We start from the raw sequence: 18,381 nt of genomic DNA, 5'->3' as shown, positions 1-18,381 counted from the left end.
TTGGAGATTATGATGCATTAGACCTAAACTATAGCCACAATATCTTTTGACCTTGTTGTTGTTTGTTTTCTTTTGGATTTGGGATGATTCCCAAATACTCTAACCTAAATTGTTGTAACTGTTTTAAATAAAGGCATTATTTATTTATAATATTAAGTTTGAGCGGCTTTTTCGATTTTTGTCTCTTAACTTCGTATTATAAGTTATATATTGTTAGGGAAGTTGACAAGTGCGCAGCCGCCACAGTCCGTCGTAATGCACATAGACATGGATTGTTTCTTCGTATCCGTCGGTCTAAGAAACCATCCGGAACTGAAAGGTCAACCTGTGGCCATTACGCATGCTAGGAGCGGCATGATGCAATCGAACGATCCCAATCGCCAAGCGTCTAGGGAAAAAGAATTCGAATTGTATATGAAAAATTTACCGGAAGGTAGTATAACCTCTAGGGTATCACGTCGAAAAGCGATACGCGATTTTTGTAGGTGCCTCGTCCAAGATAGTCGACATTAAAGACAAAATCGATGGCCTCGCTTCGATGTCGGAGATCGCAAGTTGCAGCTACGAGGCTAGACGATGCGGTATCAAGAACGGAATGTTTATGGGACAGGCCGTTAAACTGTGTCCCGACTTGAAGACACTTCCGTACGATTTTGAAGTAATTACGAGTTTTATTCACAAATCTTCTGAGTGTCGAGAAAAAATTCAACTTTCCTTCTCTGTTAGAATCTGTTTTATTTACAGAGCCGTAATACTACCAAGAATTAAAGCACCTAACATCTGATCTGCCCTTCAATTTTCAAATTAGGGATATTAATTAAGCGTTCCTTTGACCGGCCACGTATCAAAAGTTTTTAATAATAATGTCAAAACCAGATTCACCACTTCAGTGGTTGCAAAATCGTCTACATTTATACTATTGATTTGTTCCAATGTCTTCTGATGCACCTTTTACATACGGACTCGTCAAGAGTCAAGTCAAGCGCATTTTAGAAAATCATAACCTCAAGAGTTTAATTTTTGCGGTTACGAGAATAAAAAATCTCAAAAGTGTGCATTATGCGCAAAAAGTTTCAAAAAAAAAAACAAGTGAAATCAATTATCACATTGCTAAAAAACACCCAAGTAAGTTTAGTCAGAATAATATTTTACATCAAATTTTACCTAACCAACCAAACTAAAGTTCTTGCATGTAATATCATTTCTTCTACCAAAGAAATATCTGAGAATCATAACCTCAAACGTTTGATTTTTGCGGTCAAGAGAATAAACAATCTGAAAAGTGTGCATTATGCGTAAAAAGATTTAAAAATCCTAGTGAAATCAATTATCACATTGATAGAAAACACCCAAGTAAGTTTAATCAGAATAATATTTTACGTCAAATTTTACCTAACCAACCAAACTAAAGTTACTTTTTGCTGAGTCGAACTTGCTGACGTTTCGCCAATCATCCTGTTGGCTTCTAGAGATCTTGACTGAACTAACCAAAATAATAATAGTAAGTAATATATATAATAATCGTATGTAATATCATTTCTTCTACCAAAGAAAAATCTGAGAATTTGTAGAAATCTATAAACAATCAAATAATCTTAACCGCGACTCAGGTCTCTACCGTTTACCAATATGGGAATATATCGTTGGAGACTATGTTCACGCCCCTTCTTTCTTTTCTTTCTTTGAATAATTACTACAAGATCCGATACTTGCGATAAAGTTCGCTGATTAAAACTTTTAGGGTTACAAAGAAGTGTCTAATACTCTATATCAGACGATTGCTTCGTACACGCTGGACATAGAAGCTGTGAGTTGCGACGAAATGTACGTCGACGTTCGACCCATTTTGCTGGAAACCGGCTTGACCGTTCAGGAGTGGGCGGACCACATACGAACGGAAATTGTCACCGCTACTGGATGTCCCTGTTCAACCGGTAAGCAGCTGACTTTTCTTGCGTCACAGCAGTATAATAATCGCTCAACAAGGAACTCATTTATCTATTAGAGATAAACCGTAAAATCATTACAATTGGAACTTCAATGTGTGACATGGTGGTAAAACTGATTAGATCCATTGAGGCACAGATCACACTCAAAACAATTGTCTGCTCTGCTCACCCCGGATATTTAAGGACCTAAAAAAAGTGAAATTATTTTTCTTATTTTTATATGAATTTTTAGGAAATTGTGAACAATCTTTTGAATTTCAGGTAGATAGATCACCTTTTTCCAGAATAACAATTAGGTGCTCTTAGTTTTTAATAAACAGTATTATTCGTCATTTGATCAACTGTCAGCTCGCCTTGTCATTTTAATTAACTCCTCTTTTTTATGACATACTGGACTGGTTTTTGCCAGTTCTCTCGCGTCTTTTTTACGATGTGCACGACTTAGCAGTGTTTTAACTTCATGCTACAAACCCTTTCATTTGCATCTATTGCAAATTCAATATTTTCGGTGGTTAACCAGACAATAAGTTCTTGTTTTCTTCTATCTCTTTGTCTCTTTGTCTTTGTGGTAGCTGTTTTGGATTACATCTTTTACGTGCGCGACTTAGAATAGATGCAAAATACGTGTCTTACAAATTTGTCGAAATTCCAAAAAATTGATATTGGTTCACGAAGTGGCCATTCAACATGCGTTACTTCTACGCCCGCCGTCTTGAGATAACTGAATTACCTTACTAAAATTTCACCACTAGTCTACAGATGGCATCACAGGTTAATGCAGTGGGAAACGCTAGATTTTTGGATTTGACGCACAAAAACCAGTTGCTAGTTACCTCTAGCTAGTACTTATGAGCTCTTAATAATAATTTCCGATTTAGTGTCCTATATAAATAGTTATATCTTACCACTAAATCGATCATTAAGCCAATATTATTCATAATTTATCATTATGGTATAGATGGTATAAATTCTAGGGTTTAAAAATTTGAGATCGATCAAAAGAACATCAATTCGATTATTCTAAAGGATTTGATTTCGTTTCTCAAAAATCATTAAATTTGTTCAAAATCTTTGACCTGTCATATGATTTCCTTAATATTGACATTGTATTGTGGGCTTCAGATGAGAGTTATAAATAAAATGAAGAATATTTCAAACAAATGAAAGTCCTAAATGACACAACAGAGCGTTGGTCTCTGAGTAAGTCAGTGTTTCACGAAAAACACTTTTGAAACTTGCAGCAACTTGTCAAAAAACATCGAGGACTATTTCCCAACTATAAAAATGTTTATTTTTCTATTAATACTGTATTAATGTACAAAATTTCATATGGTGGAACAGAATTTTTTTTCTAATAATGCATTTATTGATATTTCATGAATAAAGAACTAAAGTAGATAATAAATAATCTTTTTCTACTCCCGTCTTTAAAATATCTATTTACACATCGATATAGCGTGCGGGAAGCGTCATTTTACCACGTCAGTTTCGCTTTCCACTGATGCGAGCCGCGGGGGTTTTAACGCACGGGTTTTGGACCAATCGGATGTTTTCGGAGATATTTCCCGCGTCTTGAATTATAAAATTTACTAATTCAATGGACAAATTGAAAATATTCATTAAAAACTATGAATATACCCATTGGGATTCCAATGCAAATATCTTCAAATTGGCTCGAATAATCGATAAATCACAAGATACCTTTTTTGCAGAGAATTATGACAATAACAAAAATAGTATATTATGCAACAAGTGCGGTAAACGGCATTTGACTCACGCCTTTATTTGACACGAGCGGAGCGATTTAAAAAGTTTTCCGAACGAATTGCATACTATGCTTTTTCTACGACCGTTAGTTTTTGGGTACATTTTCGCCAAACAACACTAATACATTAAATGGCATGGCCGTTAGAATTGACAAACGTCAAATTCAAAGCTTGGGAAATATCTCCAAAATGATGCTATTAACTTGTGCTGCCCCCTGTAGATTAGTGGTGAAATTTTAGTTAGGTAAATCAGTTATGTTAGATGGCGGCCGTAGAAGTACGGTATTGCTACTACTTGCGAAATACAATTTATCGAGTTGAATTTTGACAATCCTGGACTCACAGCACGGAATGTCTCCCTTTTTGTGCAGGTTTCGGCAGTAATAGGTTACAGGCAAGACTGGCCGCAGGCTAGGTTCAGTGACTTGGCTTGAAGTAGTTTAACGGCTTTTTAAACAAGAGAGTTAAGAGATTTATTCTTGATAATATTCGAAAATGTACTGAAAAACTGAGAATTGGGTTCCTCTTTTAATGAAAATTTGCCATAACTAGAAGGCTATGTCTCAGTTGTCAATTTATTTTACATAACGATATAGACTTTAAAGAAAATTAACTGTGTGTTGTGAATTTTGTTGTTGACTGAAAAATATATTACCGTGATATTATTATTATAGGAAATTTAATACTCTACAAAAAAAGGTCTCATGTAGTTTATCGATTACTCGAATTATTTTGAATATATTTGCATTCGAATTCCAAAAGTATGCTTATTTTCTTTTCAATGTATTCATTGAATTGAGAAGTTTTCACAACATTCATAAAAATTAGATTTTTGAAATTATTTTTTGTAATTTGTTTGGGAGTATATTTCTTCCCATTCAATTTTCTAACGATATTTTCTTTTATAATTTTTCTTTAATCACAGTTGAGGATAGATTGAACTCAATTTTTTTCCCACAAATTTTATAATTTAATTCTTCTTGTCTGGGCATTTAGTTTTAAAAAAATGGTAATTCTGTTATTCAAATTTTAGTTAGCAATCTGTAATTCAGTTGTCAAGACGATGGGAGTAGAAGTAAGGTTTCCCTACTACTTATCGAATTGAATTTTAACAAACCTGGGAGAATCACAGTCCGAAATCTCTCCCGTTTCGTACAGGTTTCGGCAGTAACAGGTTACAGGCAAGACTGGCCACGAGGAAAGCAAAACCGGCTGGTCATTATTACCTCGAAGCGGACGACGTCGAAACGTACATGTCGGAAATCTTATTGGAGGACCTGCCCGGGGTGGGGAGAGCCACGTTGGCGAAACTCGGTAGTTTAGGTTTGAAAACATGCGGGGACGTTCAGCTAGCTCCTCTGAAACTGCTGCAGTCCGAGCTGGGCGCGAAACTGGGCCAGAAAATCAAGGACCAAGCGTTTGGTCGCGACAGCAGGCCTCTAGATTATCACCACGAGAGGAAATCGGTGTCTGCGGAGGTCAACTACGGTATCCGGTTCAAGACTCTGGACGAATGTTACGGTTTCTTGCAGCGTTTGGCCGAAGAAGTCTTTAACCGAGCAAACGACGTTAACACGAGGGCCAGGTGTTTGACTTTGAAGCTGTTGGTCAGAGCTGAGGATGCTCCCGTGGTAATAAATACTCGAGTTTATTTATTTGTTTGTTTATTAGTAAACGTTACGCCGTTTTACAAAGAATTTTTAAATAAACTATTTAGGACTGACAGGCTGAAAATAACATTTTCCTGGTTGCAAACGTGGAGTTGAAAACATTTACAAATAGATTCGACAGTTGAAAATAAAAATAGCGTCCAGCAAAATTTAAAAATGTATCTTTTATTCGTCACGCTTTGTTAAGCCACCCTGTATACTACAAAATGTTTGAGGCAATAAACTTTGCTCTATCATTGACTTGCCCTGTGCAGCTTATACAAGTTATAAGACGGTTAGTTGATGACGCTAATTTTGCTATATGCTACTGGGGACACTTATTCAATATTATATGATGAAATATAGTAACGTTTACGTTCCATCGTTAATCTCGTCGTTTCTTGTATGAAGCTGGACACAAATCCATGGATCATACGCAGTATCGCAAAAAATGAAGTAATTTAAAACCAACTAATCGGTCAATTTTGTTTTTAATGACTTTGACAACATTTTAATTCTTCACCTTGAATTTTTATTGGAAAAGTGTCTTGATATCCTACACTGTTTACGAATTATCATTATTGAAAACATTAATTTCTAAATTGAAATTGAAAAAAATGAAAGATGCATCGGCGTAAAGGTATACATTGCAAAATCGCAAGCAAGATGTAAATGTAAATGTAAATATTAAATAGAGGCCCAAGGATCGAACCTTGTGGAACACCACACTTAAGTTTGTTACTGAGATAATTGGGCAATAGATGTAAAAACCAATAAAATATAAAATTGCAACTAACAACTCTTGATTTAATCTATCGAAGGCTTTAGAATAAGAAGTTTTAGTATCTGTGAGATTTAGTAATGTTATCTCACAACTAAACCCTTCTCTAAAACCCCCTAATCTGATCTAATCTAATCTGATGATTAATTGTTTTTTAAATGACTTTTAATAATACTTGATAATGAATTGACTATATTAGAATGAGGACAGCTCAAAAACTATAGAAGAGTCTTTATTTCTAACAAAGACAAAGACATTCTCTTCATCAATTAAAATGCCACTACAAAATGTGTTTTGCAACTGTTTTGATAATAATTCAACAACTTAATTTTTCAAAGAGACTTCCACAGGCTACTGTAATACTTTTTACAAAACTTCTGGATTCCTCCTGCGTCGGTTTTTGCTGAGTCGAACTTGCTAACGTTTCGCCAATAATCCTGTTGGCTTATTCGGAGTTTGACTGAAACTGGCTCGCATTTTTTTCTGTACCTGCTTATAGATTGTTTGAGGGGGGCGGAGTTAAATGAGGGGCATAAACACCGTCTCGGATGACTGAATCCCATATTCAGCAATAGGAACTTTAGTAAACAGGGATTCTACGTCGGAAAATGCTTTTTATTTGTTCAATGGTTCAATGAAGTGAAAGCAATTAAGTACGAAACTGACAGTTTTCCCTGTCTTTAATAAGAAAACTAGAAATTGTTGTTGAGAATATGTTGGAGAGCCAACAATAAGTCGAAGGGTTAATCGTGGGTTGTGAATCTTAAGGAGTCCGTAGAGACCAGGAATTTTAGAGTCATGAGGGGTGACAGATTTTTTGACGGAGTATGATAGAGAAGAAGCCTTAATGATAGATTTAACTATGCATTCCATAGATGACGTAGGATCTTTTTTAAGTTGACGATATGATCCGTCTGTAAGAATATCTTGAATCTTTTCCTGATACTCATTTGTGTTCATGATCACCATAGCATTTCCTTTACGGTTACAATGTCGGGATTAGATTTTAGAGATTTTAGGGCAATGCGTTTAGGCTTGCAATATTAGAGTTAGGGGGTTTTGATTTTTTAAGAATTTTTGCGGAAATAAAAAACTTTAAAAAACCTAACAAACTTAACCGCGACTCAGGACTCGACCTGTCACCAATATGGGAATCAGTCATCCGAGACGGTGTTTATGCCCCATTTAGCTCCGCCCCCATCAAACAATATATAAGCAGGTACAGAGTAAAATACGAGCCAGTTTCAGTCAAGCCCTGAAGAAGCCAACAAAAGGAAAGAAAAAACTCTTATTTACTTTATTAGTTCAAAGTTTTGTCCAAAGAGTCTTGGAATTATTTAAATTACTATTCACGCAGTGTTTCAAATAAAGTTGAAATAGTATTTAGAAGAGAATATGTTTGATGTTAATTGGAATAGGTTTACCGTGTAATTTTTTTTGTCCGGCCTAATACTAACAAAAAAAATGAAGGTAGAAAAAAGAACCTTATTGGCTTTTGCTCTACCAAAAAGAAGAAAAAAAGGAAAGCGTTGTTTATTTTTTTAAGGTTTTTCACTCGATTTTTTCCACTGAATGGATCGAATTTGTCTATATCATCAAAAATTATTATACCATCAAGTTTTTTTTTATAATCTCAGCGCAAAATGTATGTTCTTTTTCCTCTAGGAATATGAATGAACAATAATTTTATTGCACCAAGTCTTTGCACAGGGGCATTTTCCTGAAATAGCCTATAGATCTTTTAATGATGTTTTTAGGAAACAGCGAAATATCTGGGACACGGAGTGTGCGACGCTGTGAGCAAGAGTACTACTTCGAATGCGATCTTGAACGACGCCGGCGTTATTTATAGAGAGGTCAAGAGTTTGTACGATAAACTGAATATACCCTTTGCTGAACTGAGGGGGATCGGCATTCAGCTGAGCAAATTGGAAAAGCTCATCGAGGTTAATAAGGTAAGGGTCATTTTTAATTCATAATTGTCGTTTCTTTTTTTAAAACCAATGTGCTCTATAAAATATACATTAGAGTTTTTGCGAACATTGAGCGTAGCAATTTGCTGAAAATTTGAGAAAAGTATCGACAATTTTTTTTTAAGCATAATCGAGAAAGTTTTGGGACAACTATTAATGGTTTTTGTTTTTATTTTTTAAATTTTTTATATGCTTGTTTCGTCTTGCGGGAAAGAGTTTCAGCGGCAAGGTTCGCCACCGGTCGAATAATCATCCAAAATTTTGAACAAACCAGCAAATCCAAAATATTATTGTGAAAAGGATTATAGTTGCTTTCCACGGGTGTTTTGGTATTATATGCTGCGATCTTGATGACTCACTACCGAAAACACGACGTCACAAAACATCACACAAAAATTAAAGGCTTAACTAAAACTGGCTCGCATTGTACTCTGTAGCTGCTAATATATGGTTGGAGGGGGATAGAGCTAAAGGAGGGGCATGAACATTGTCTCAGATGACTGATCCGTATATTGGTGAAAATTAAACATCTGAGTCGCGATTAAGATGGGTTGTTTAGAGATTTTTATTGACTTTGGCAATGCAAGAATCTTAGTTAGGCTGAATAAGATTTGATAGTGTGAAGAAGCTTTAATTGCAGTCAATTGCGTACGTTACTACCATGGAATATCCTTTACCTGCTTTCGGGATTATATTTTAGAGATTTTAGAACTATACGGTCAGTACTTAAGATGATCACAATATCTATGAGTCTTTTTAGTTTCACACTACAACAATAGCAACATGTCGACATTGTCAACATTTCAAATGTTTTGCAGCACTGCATTCCATTTTTCACACAAAATTTTATGCAGATTCTTTGTTCGATTTTTTTTACAGCGCCAAAATTTCCCGGCCTGACATAGATGCAGTTCCAGGATCACGATAATACTTTGTCTTCTTTTAAATATATATCTTAGTAGGCTGCGAAAAAAATTGAAGTCTTGCGTCAAATAGTTTTTTATTGACAGCATTTTAAACAAGACGTGTCCGAAAAAATGTCGCAAATAACGCAAATTGAGTATAGAGCAGTCATAAAGTTTTTGACAAAAGAAGGGTTAGCACCTAAAATTACTAAAGAAAGGCTGGATGGTGTGTACGTCCAAAGTTTTCCTTCGTATTCTATAGTGAAAGAATGGGCAAAACGTTTTCGAATGGGGCAGGAGTCCCTTGAAGATGATTCAAGAACTGGTCGACGAGTGGAGTTCATAACGGAAGATATTGTTGCGATTGTGGAAGAGGTGATATTGAGTGATCGAGGTCAAGGAAATCTCAGAAATTACTAAGCTTTCTGCTACAAGTGTTCGTCGAATCCTGCATGATCATTTAGGTATGCATATGGTTAGTGGGTTCCTAAAAACCTTTCGGTTATTCAAAAATAACGCCGTGCCGAGTATGCGCGGTCTTTTTTGGAACTCTGTGGTTCGGAACCGAAGCCTGTGATAGAAACTATTGTGACGGGAGATGAAACTCTATTTTGACCCTCTATCTAAAAAAGAATCAGTGGAGTGGCGTCGTAAGGGTGAAGCACCTCCAAGAAAATTCAGAGTCTGCCAGTCGACAAAAAAGGTGATGGCCACGATCTTTTTGGATTGTGAAGGAATTCTTTTGATAGATTTTAAAGAAACTAATACCACTGTCAATGGTAAATATTACGCAATATTATTATATAAATTGCGAGACTGCATACGTGTAAAACGTCGAGGAAAACTGACCAGAGGCGTGCGTCTTTGGCACGATAATGCACCTGTCCATACTGCTGGTGTTGCACAAGCTGCCATTTTAGTGTTTGGGTTCCAACAGATAGATCATCCTCCCTATAGTCCAGATATGGCCCCCAGCGACTATTATTTGTTTGGATATTTGAAAAAGGACTTACGTGGACGACGGTTTAACGACGAAGTTGAGTTAAAAGAGGCTGTTTTATCTCATTTGGCAGACAAACCATAAGAATTTTTTTTTAAAGTTAGTTGTTTCTTTCATTTTCAGGCCGGGAAATGTTGGTGCTGCCCTCGTATGTTGGGGACATGTGGTACACCCAATTACAAAAGTCACCGTATTTTTTGAACACATCTCGGAATTGATATTTGACACCATTTGCTAGGAGGCGTTTTCTCACAACTTATATTTTTCAGCGGTAGTGGTAAAGAGGAATAAAAAAAATAAATCCACTCCTATTTTGACAGTTACTTTTGCGTAATACCTAATGGAAGTAAATAAGTTTCATCATTAAGAATGTTAAATTTGTAATAGATTTGGTTAGTATTTGGATTGTGGAAACGGGATCAGCACTGATTCAAAATGAAATTCGATTTATTAATAGAAAAGACTTTTCATGAATTTGATGGAAAGTTAAACAAACTTGGTGGGCGTAGAGACCTGCGCTCTTAACATCCCCGATTGTTTTCTAATATTTGCAAGAATTTATCAAAATATACATTTTTAATTATGGTTTATTGTATACCACATGTATTTATAACCAGGGTCACATGTTTATCGGTAATATATACCTTTAAAATGTCCCTAGATGGCGCTATCGATACAACAGATATGATCAAAGTACACCATTTGGTCAAAAAAACATCCCTGGTATCCACAAAATTAAATTTCTGAGGTTGTTTGTTATAATTTTCATCTTCTTTGTAGACGATGAGTAACTTTTTGAAGCAATCTTCTTGTAAAAAAATCGACGACGCATCACTGCCCGCAGAAAAAATCAACAAAGACAGAATACCTGTTCAAAACAGTTCAAAAGCGGCTGTTGATCAGACCGACAAGGCGGGCAAAGGCGTGGTTAAGAATAAAGTTAAAACCGGTAGTAGAGGGAGACCAAAAGCAAGGGCAACGCCCACCAAAAACAATTCTACCATCGATAAATTTTTTAGCAAAGTGGCAAAGGGCAACAATTGTAGGCAGGTATGTTTTGGTTAGTTGTTTAAGACTTTTATTCTTATTGTACGTTCCTAGATGCAAAATCTTAGGGCGTGGGTAGATTGGGACGTTTTCGAGCAGCTGCCGGATGATATTCAAAAAGAAATCGCTACCGAGTACAATTTTGATACTGGAAAAGGGAGGGGGGAAGAAAACTCGACTGTGTCGGTGTTGGAGACCAGCTTTACAAATATCGGTAAGATTTTAGACCCTTTTTACTGTCTAAGCCTGCAATATCTTTAATAAATCTTTCGCGTTCTACTCAATACCTGCTTATATACTGTTTGAAGGGAGAGAAGCAAATGGATCGAAGATGTTGCGAGAATTTTGGGCAAGTGTTTAATCTCGTTTTAACATATTCTTTAAGAACTTTTGATATGTGAAGTGCATTTTTTTATATTAATAACTCCGGTTGAGATGAGATGGTGAAACTTCTGTTGGGGTGTATAGAGTTTAAATGGTTATAAATATTTCAGAAAGATTCTTTACCAAATAACAAAAGTATCATCGACGAACCAGAAATTTTTATACAGTTAAATACTAGGAGGTACCTTTTATTTCACTTTTTGCCTAAACTACATATGTGTGTCGCTCATTAGTGGTGAGTAAACTGGCTATCATCAACCTTCGATTTTTAGTTCATTTTGTCGTTTGTTGAGAGCGCTGCAAAAATTTGTCCTTTTGGCCGTGTTAGTAAAATGTGTTGAATTTTCTTTTATATCTTAAAGTAAGTATTGCTATAAGAGTTTAATATGTTTAAGATAATGTTATTTTATTGATTTGTAAATGATGCAAGTGTTTAACACATGGCTTTTTTGTTTTTTGTAGAATGTTTGTTAGCTCGACCAAATGCAGGTTATCCATGCGATAAGGATGAGTTTACTTAATCTTATCTAAGAATATAAATACATAAACTCTTTTCCCTAATGACTCTTGGTTATGGCGAAATTTTGATCGCAGAACAAGTGTTAAACAGAACACAGAACACTACAATTCAGACTACATATAAAGAAGCAGTAAAAAGAAACTTCATCTAAAAGTAAAAGCAGTGACGAATAGGATAGTGACCCATCTTTATGCCTGAAGATGAGTTCATAGGCATAAGTACGACGCCTCTTTTGGATTCAAAACCCCGTTATTTTGCCTTAGTTACTTTTAAAACCGAAAGGAAAGAAAGACAGTGAGGGGAAGTTATTGCACTAAAAAGTATTGAAAAAACTAAGCAGAATTCTGCTGTCAATGCTAATGACATATATTTTGTTAAAAATGAGCAAATTTTATGAGTGTTACCTTTTCCAGAATTTATTACCATTTTGAAAAAAAAAGTTCCTGTTTTAGAGGGCGCCTAGATAAATATTTGTGTCACTTATCTTATTTCTGTCAACTAAATGTGTTTTTTTTCAACACGGTAAACGTTTAAAAACTTTAGTTAAAAATGTATTTTTTGTTTTTTTTTATACCTAGTACTTTGTTAGCTTTAAGGTTATTTTATGTAAAAAGTTCCCACGTTTGCTTAGAAAGTTGGTCTACCAAGCTTACTAAAATGTTTTTATTTTGTATGTATATTTAAGCGTTTCTAATAAATATTAATTCGTACATATACACTTTGTTGTGGTTCAAATTACTAATACTACGAAAGGTTTACAATTGCCCTATATTTTATTTGCATAATTCCTCTAGTTTTTGATATAGATGTTTACAATTTCTCCGAAATTGTTGGGGTAAATGTAAACGATGACATTTTTTTCAAATATTTTTTTTTATTAAAAAAATTTCTTTGCATCTTTTTCGGCCAAAGTATCTACGAATAGATTGTCTAGTTACCATTTTTTTTTCTTTTAATCGTTTACAATTACCCCGTTTGACCCTATTTCGAAGGTGTGCATTTTTTAGCAATGAAAAAAATGAACGCCGTCCATGACGAACTCGACACTCCTTTTCGAAAATTGTCGTGGGACGAAATAAAGTCGGCGATTAAAATTTGGATAGAATCGGAAAACGAGCCGTCGGAAATTGACGTCGAAATGCTGGGTCAGCATTTCAGACGGTGGGCTTTGGAGCGAAAGATCGAAGTTTTGAAGAGGGCGTACAATTTTCTGTACAGGTGAGTCCGACACAACAAGATATACAATCGATGAGTCACCACGAATGGGAAAGTACACGCCGGCCGTTATAGCTAAGACATGCGCTAATTTTTCGCGATACAAAGTGCCAAAGTTTTTATTAAAAAAAATAATTATTCAAAAATCTTCTTTTATGCCATTGATCACTCTTGATATGCTAATTTAAAGTAATAAAGGACTGCTTTCTTGCCTTTTCTGATTTTTTCGTAACGCGTTTTGTTATTGAAAAAAAAAGTGTTTTATAATAGGAAGTAGGAAATTGCAGATTTCAACGTCAATATTTAACACAATTACTTCATTAAGCAACCCAATATCTTTACCTTTTTTGCCATTATATCGGAAAACTTCGTCTGGTGGCCAGGTATTCAATCGCACATAATTTGATTAAAATGCATTAACATTTTGGCATTCCATATTTATTACCGGAATATCAGCGAGTATCACTTTCGTTTTAGAAATAAAATAAAAATCGACTAACAAATCTCTGCTATGGAATTATTTTGAATTATTTTGAAAAAAAAAATCCATAATTTCGAGTTATATCAAAGACAAGTCAAGGAAGTAATTACTAACTCTACACTATTTAGTGACAAAGATAAGTATTTTTTAACAATTATGAATCCACAACCGTTAAAATTATATTCTTTACTTTAATTACATAAACAAGATATGCCCATTAGACCAGTCGTGTCTTATGTAACGGCTCCAGCAGTTAAACTATCAACAAAATTAGGAAATATTTTAAAGTTTCACGCAGATTTTAAACCAAAATTTGCAATAAAAAATTCTTTGCAATTAATCAAAAAAATTAAAGATATCAAAATCTCTTCTAACGCAACACTATTGTCATTTGATGTACAAAACTTATTTCCCAGTATTCCACCTATGGATGTGATAGATTTAGTAGATTTCACTCTCACTGGGAAACAGGTTAACCCATTGGTGAAACAAGATTTATAAGATTGCTTAATAGTATCATTAGACCAAAATTATTTTGAATTTTATGGACAGATTTACATCTCTAAGGACTTAGTCCTTTGTAAGCCGAGATTTTTATGGAAAATTTGGAAAATATCATACAAGAACATCCTTTAAGTAAAAGTTTTTTATGGTGGTATAGATACGTGGATGATGTCTTCGTTTGCTTTTTCGGAACAGATAATTGGATTCTTTTTTAAATTGCATTGCATTAATCGTATAAAATTCACTATCGAGATTAAACAGGATAACTCTATTAATTTTTTAGACTTAACAAATTAGATTTTTCCATTTACAATAAACCTTCACACACGGACACAGTCATACATAACAGCTCAAATCCCCACACAAAATGGCTGCATTTCACTCTTCTATACACAGACTTCTTAATACGCCACTCTTAACAGAAAATTAACTTAATATCATTAAACAAATTGCACTGAACAACGGCTACAATCCGTCCATTATCGATAAAATTATAAATAAAAAACAAATCCAGACAACAGTAATCTAATCTAATCTAATCTATTTATCCAGAACACAGAACACGAACAATTTAAAACAATTACATACATAGGAGAACCCAGTGAAAAAGTTTCAACCCATTTGTCAAAATGTGGTTTAAAAATTGCTTACAGAACTAACAACCCAAAACGAAATGCCCAAAATCTCAAAAATCAAGTGTCTACAGGTTGAAATGCGGATCATGTCCTAAAATTTATATTGGACAAACAATAGTCTAGATTCTAACTATGCTACACACTTAAACACAGAAAAACACATTTTTTACGAAAATTTTAATATTTTACATACAGCCACAAAAAGTAGAAAATTAAATTTATTGGAAGCCATGGAAATTAACAAAACGAGATATCCAAATGTATTGGTTAACGATCTTAAATACCTCTCCATTATTAAACTTAAATCCTCACAACAACATTAATTAAGGTTTTATTGTCATTTTTCGATCAAATTTTACCATTTTTTTGGTAGTATATTTCTCAACGAGTTGAATTAAAATAGAACTCAATTTTTCTTCTTGTCCGGGGATTTAGTTTTAAAAATTGGTAATTCTATTATTCATTCATTGTTATGCTAGCGCCATCTGCAGACGAGCGCCGAAATTTTAGTTAGGAATCTGTAATTCAGTTATCTCGACGGCGGGCGTAGAAGTAAGGTTTTCCTACTACTTCCGAAAATAGTTTATGGAATTAAATTTCGACAAAGCTGGGAGAATCACAGCCCGAAATTTCTCCGATTTAAACGGTATCGTAAACTGCGTCGAGGGCTACAATTTCCGCATTTACAGTTTTCGTCTGTCATACAGAGTGCGTGAGATAGTTTACCTTTGCTAACCTATAGGAGATCGGGAAACTAATTTCCAACTTAAAATAAATTTTCTCATCTGCCATTTACCTTCAAAGACCTCGAAAAATTGGGAAATAATAAAAAAAACAATCTGTTGGTATTAGTATTAACGTGTATGACAAGGAAAAATGAAATGAAAAATAGAGGTCGCTAGTGTTGTGTTGTGATTTTGACGATTTTTAGGGTATTTTCCAGACTGGATTGTACGTGGCACAAGGCATATTATGCGGCAGTGGATGTTATGCAGACTGGTATGGTAGAGCGTTACGGATCAATTTTGTACGTCAACACAAGTTTCGAATGTTGTCGTCCCTTTTGAAGTTTTCATTAGACCGATGTGAGTATGTCTATTTTGTACTGTTTTATAATAAAGTTTTAAAATGAAAAATGTCTAAGCAATAGAAATATTTTTCCAGTTTTTATTGATGAAATTATTATCGGTATCCCTTAAGCACGAAAATTTACTACTTGATCATTTAAGAGCTTTAAATGAAAAATTTCTTTAAACTAATGCGGTATTATGTCCAATAGCAACTCTCATTTTCTTGTGTTATCGCTATTTGGATCCTATCTATGTTGTTTTCTGTGTTTTTCTTTTACTTGCCGACTTGAATTCCGTTTCTTAAGCACTAAGCTCGAGATCTCGGTAAGGATAGGTCTTAGAAGACCGAAATTGGTACAGAAATGATCAGCGTCGAAAAAAACATTTTTTCTGTCTGTTCTCTTCTCCATTCTCTGTTCCAGGGTTTTTCGATGGTAACTTCCGAACCGTTCGAGCTACACTCTTCAAATTTTGCTTCTTTTTAACCGTCCACGGGATGCATAAGATATGTAAAAATGGCAGCCTTCAAGCTTCAGCGTCCATCTTTTTTTTTTTCGATTTTCAACTGTTTTTTGGACGTTGCTATCAAACGGGACCTATTGAGATTGGGGGGTTGGGAGTCGGGAAGTATTCTTAAAAAATTAAAAATCGCAAAAAAACTCTTGAACGAGAAAACGCGGAAGATTCGGCTCCATAAACTTTTTAAAATGAACATAAATGAAATGAAAACTGAAAAAAGAGTACCCCATTATTGAAAAGTGGCTATAACTAAATGACCGTGTTTCGCATATCAGTTTCTTTTACAATGCGAGTTATATTGACAACAAAAACTTTTGTATTTAAGGTTTTCACCTATTGTACAGGGAATTCAAGATTCAAGATTAAGTGCTATATTCAAAAATCAACAGATGTCTTAAATTTTCAGCTATCGACTTCAGATTTGGCAGAAGGGTAGAAGTGCACATCAGCACTTTATCTGTTCAAAAAGGACTTAGTCATATCTCGCAAAGTATTTAAAAAAACACATTTTGGTATATTTTGACTTGCAGAAAAAAAATATTTTCTCGGAAACAATTAACCCGATCGGCAAAATTTGTGAACCAGGAAATGCGGGAGATCCGGGACCATCATTTTTATTTCAGGCATTTTTTCCATTTTATACATGGTTTTTTAATTATAATAAAATAAAATAAAAATAAATAAATAAAAAAAAAGACCCTGAAAATCGTTCTTTTCGCGATTAAATTATTAGCCGTGAATCAAAATTCGTGAAAAATATGGCCAATTGGTTTAAACAGTGTTATAGGCCACATTGAGAGCTACAATTTTTGTATTTACGGTTTTGATCTATCACACTCACTGCTCGAGAAATTTGAAAAAATCCATATGAGAATCACTATTCTGGGAGCTCTCAAGGCGCGATGACGTCATAAATTATTATGGCGTAGTGCATGATTTCAGAACAATCTTATTTTCTCGACAACCATTTACTATTTTAGAAAAACTCTTGGACTAGGAAACGTGGAAGATCAATAGCCTGGAAACTCCATTTCCGGGATTTCTTCAACTATGTACAGGGTGTGTCCATTATAGGTAAAAAAATCTAAAAGATCCTGCCGTTGCCGTTTTCGTTTGTAAATTATTAGCCGTTAATGAAAAACTATAACATTTGTAAACAATTGACCCAAACAGTTTCGTAAATTGTGAGGAGAGAGAGTTTCAGGTTTCGTCTATCATACAGGGTGCGCGAGATACTTGGAATATCAAAATTGGAAATAGTTATCACTTGTAAAATTTTTTATATTTATCAAAGTTTGTCGTTATTTTGAAATTCGGCGACAAGTAAAAGACGCTTTCTAGTTTGTACACACACTTCAATTTTGCGAAATTTCCATAGTGGTCTGCAGGAGCACGATAGAAAAACAATGCGTCCCTGTAGGACAAGGAACTGCGAAGCGGTTTCTTTTCAAAATACAAAGCTGCTTTGCGCTACGCGCCACGAACTTCCCCGCCCACCAAAATGGCCACCGACTTATTAGCATTAGGCTTTAGGTTATGAGAATAGAGAATTTAAGTGCTCGTTAGTCTTTCTAGTCAGGCACAGAGAGCGTAGGCTTGATTTAGTATTGTTATAGATAACCTGTTCCAACCTTTTGCCTTTTGTTAATATAAAAAAAGAACTTTCTACAAAGAATTTCAGTAACAGTATCCAAAGCTCAAGATACTTTGTTTTGATTAATCTGACAAAACAGGTCATCATTTTAGTAAGCACAGTTCCAAAAGATTTACGAAAATCGGACCATTTTTTTCTAGAACCTTGAATAGAATACTACAGTTGGGTTTGAAAAACGATGAATATAAATAAATATAAACTTTTTCCTCGCGCCTTATAAATTGTTTAGTGAAGTGTAAGTGTCTTCTAACCTTAAATTCTATCTCTTAAAAGCATTGATGACAAGTGAGCAATAACAGTAATGGTAATTTTTTGTCAACCCTTTGTTC

The 18,381-nt window shown here is 34.6% G+C and overlaps 1 protein-coding gene across 3 annotated transcripts in view; it reads left to right on the top strand.

Moving 5' to 3' along the window:
* Positions 1–18,381, top strand: part of LOC132706812 (DNA repair protein REV1) — a 48,064-nt gene that overhangs the window by 19,207 nt on the left and 10,476 nt on the right. Inside the window, exons 6-15 of one of the 3 annotated variants that reach the window (XM_060678374.1) lie at positions 218–433; positions 486–658; positions 1,742–1,934; positions 4,874–5,346; positions 7,903–8,100; positions 10,804–11,073; positions 11,125–11,284; positions 12,982–13,192; positions 15,741–15,894; positions 16,805–17,006. In XM_060678374.1, the coding sequence (XP_060534357.1) occupies positions 218–433; positions 486–658; positions 1,742–1,934; positions 4,874–5,346; positions 7,903–8,100; positions 10,804–11,073; positions 11,125–11,284; positions 12,982–13,192; positions 15,741–15,876 (2,030 nt within the window). In that variant the 3' untranslated portion in view covers positions 15,877–15,894; positions 16,805–17,006. Of the gene's footprint in view, positions 1–217; positions 434–485; positions 659–1,741; positions 1,935–4,873; positions 5,347–7,902; positions 8,101–10,803; positions 11,074–11,124; positions 11,285–12,981; positions 13,193–15,740; positions 15,895–16,301; positions 17,007–18,381 lie in introns of those variants that run through there. The other 2 variants (XM_060678373.1, XM_060678375.1) reach the window with 2 other exon arrangements.

This window comes from Cylas formicarius, unplaced genomic scaffold, assembly GCF_029955315.1.
Source record: "Cylas formicarius isolate icCylForm1 unplaced genomic scaffold, icCylForm1.1 PGA_scaffold_8__14_contigs__length_24414737, whole genome shotgun sequence".
Lineage (NCBI taxonomy): Eukaryota > Metazoa > Arthropoda > Insecta > Coleoptera > Brentidae > Cylas > Cylas formicarius.
Note: the sequence above shows the minus strand (reverse complement) of the source record. Positions and strands in the feature narration are given on the sequence as shown.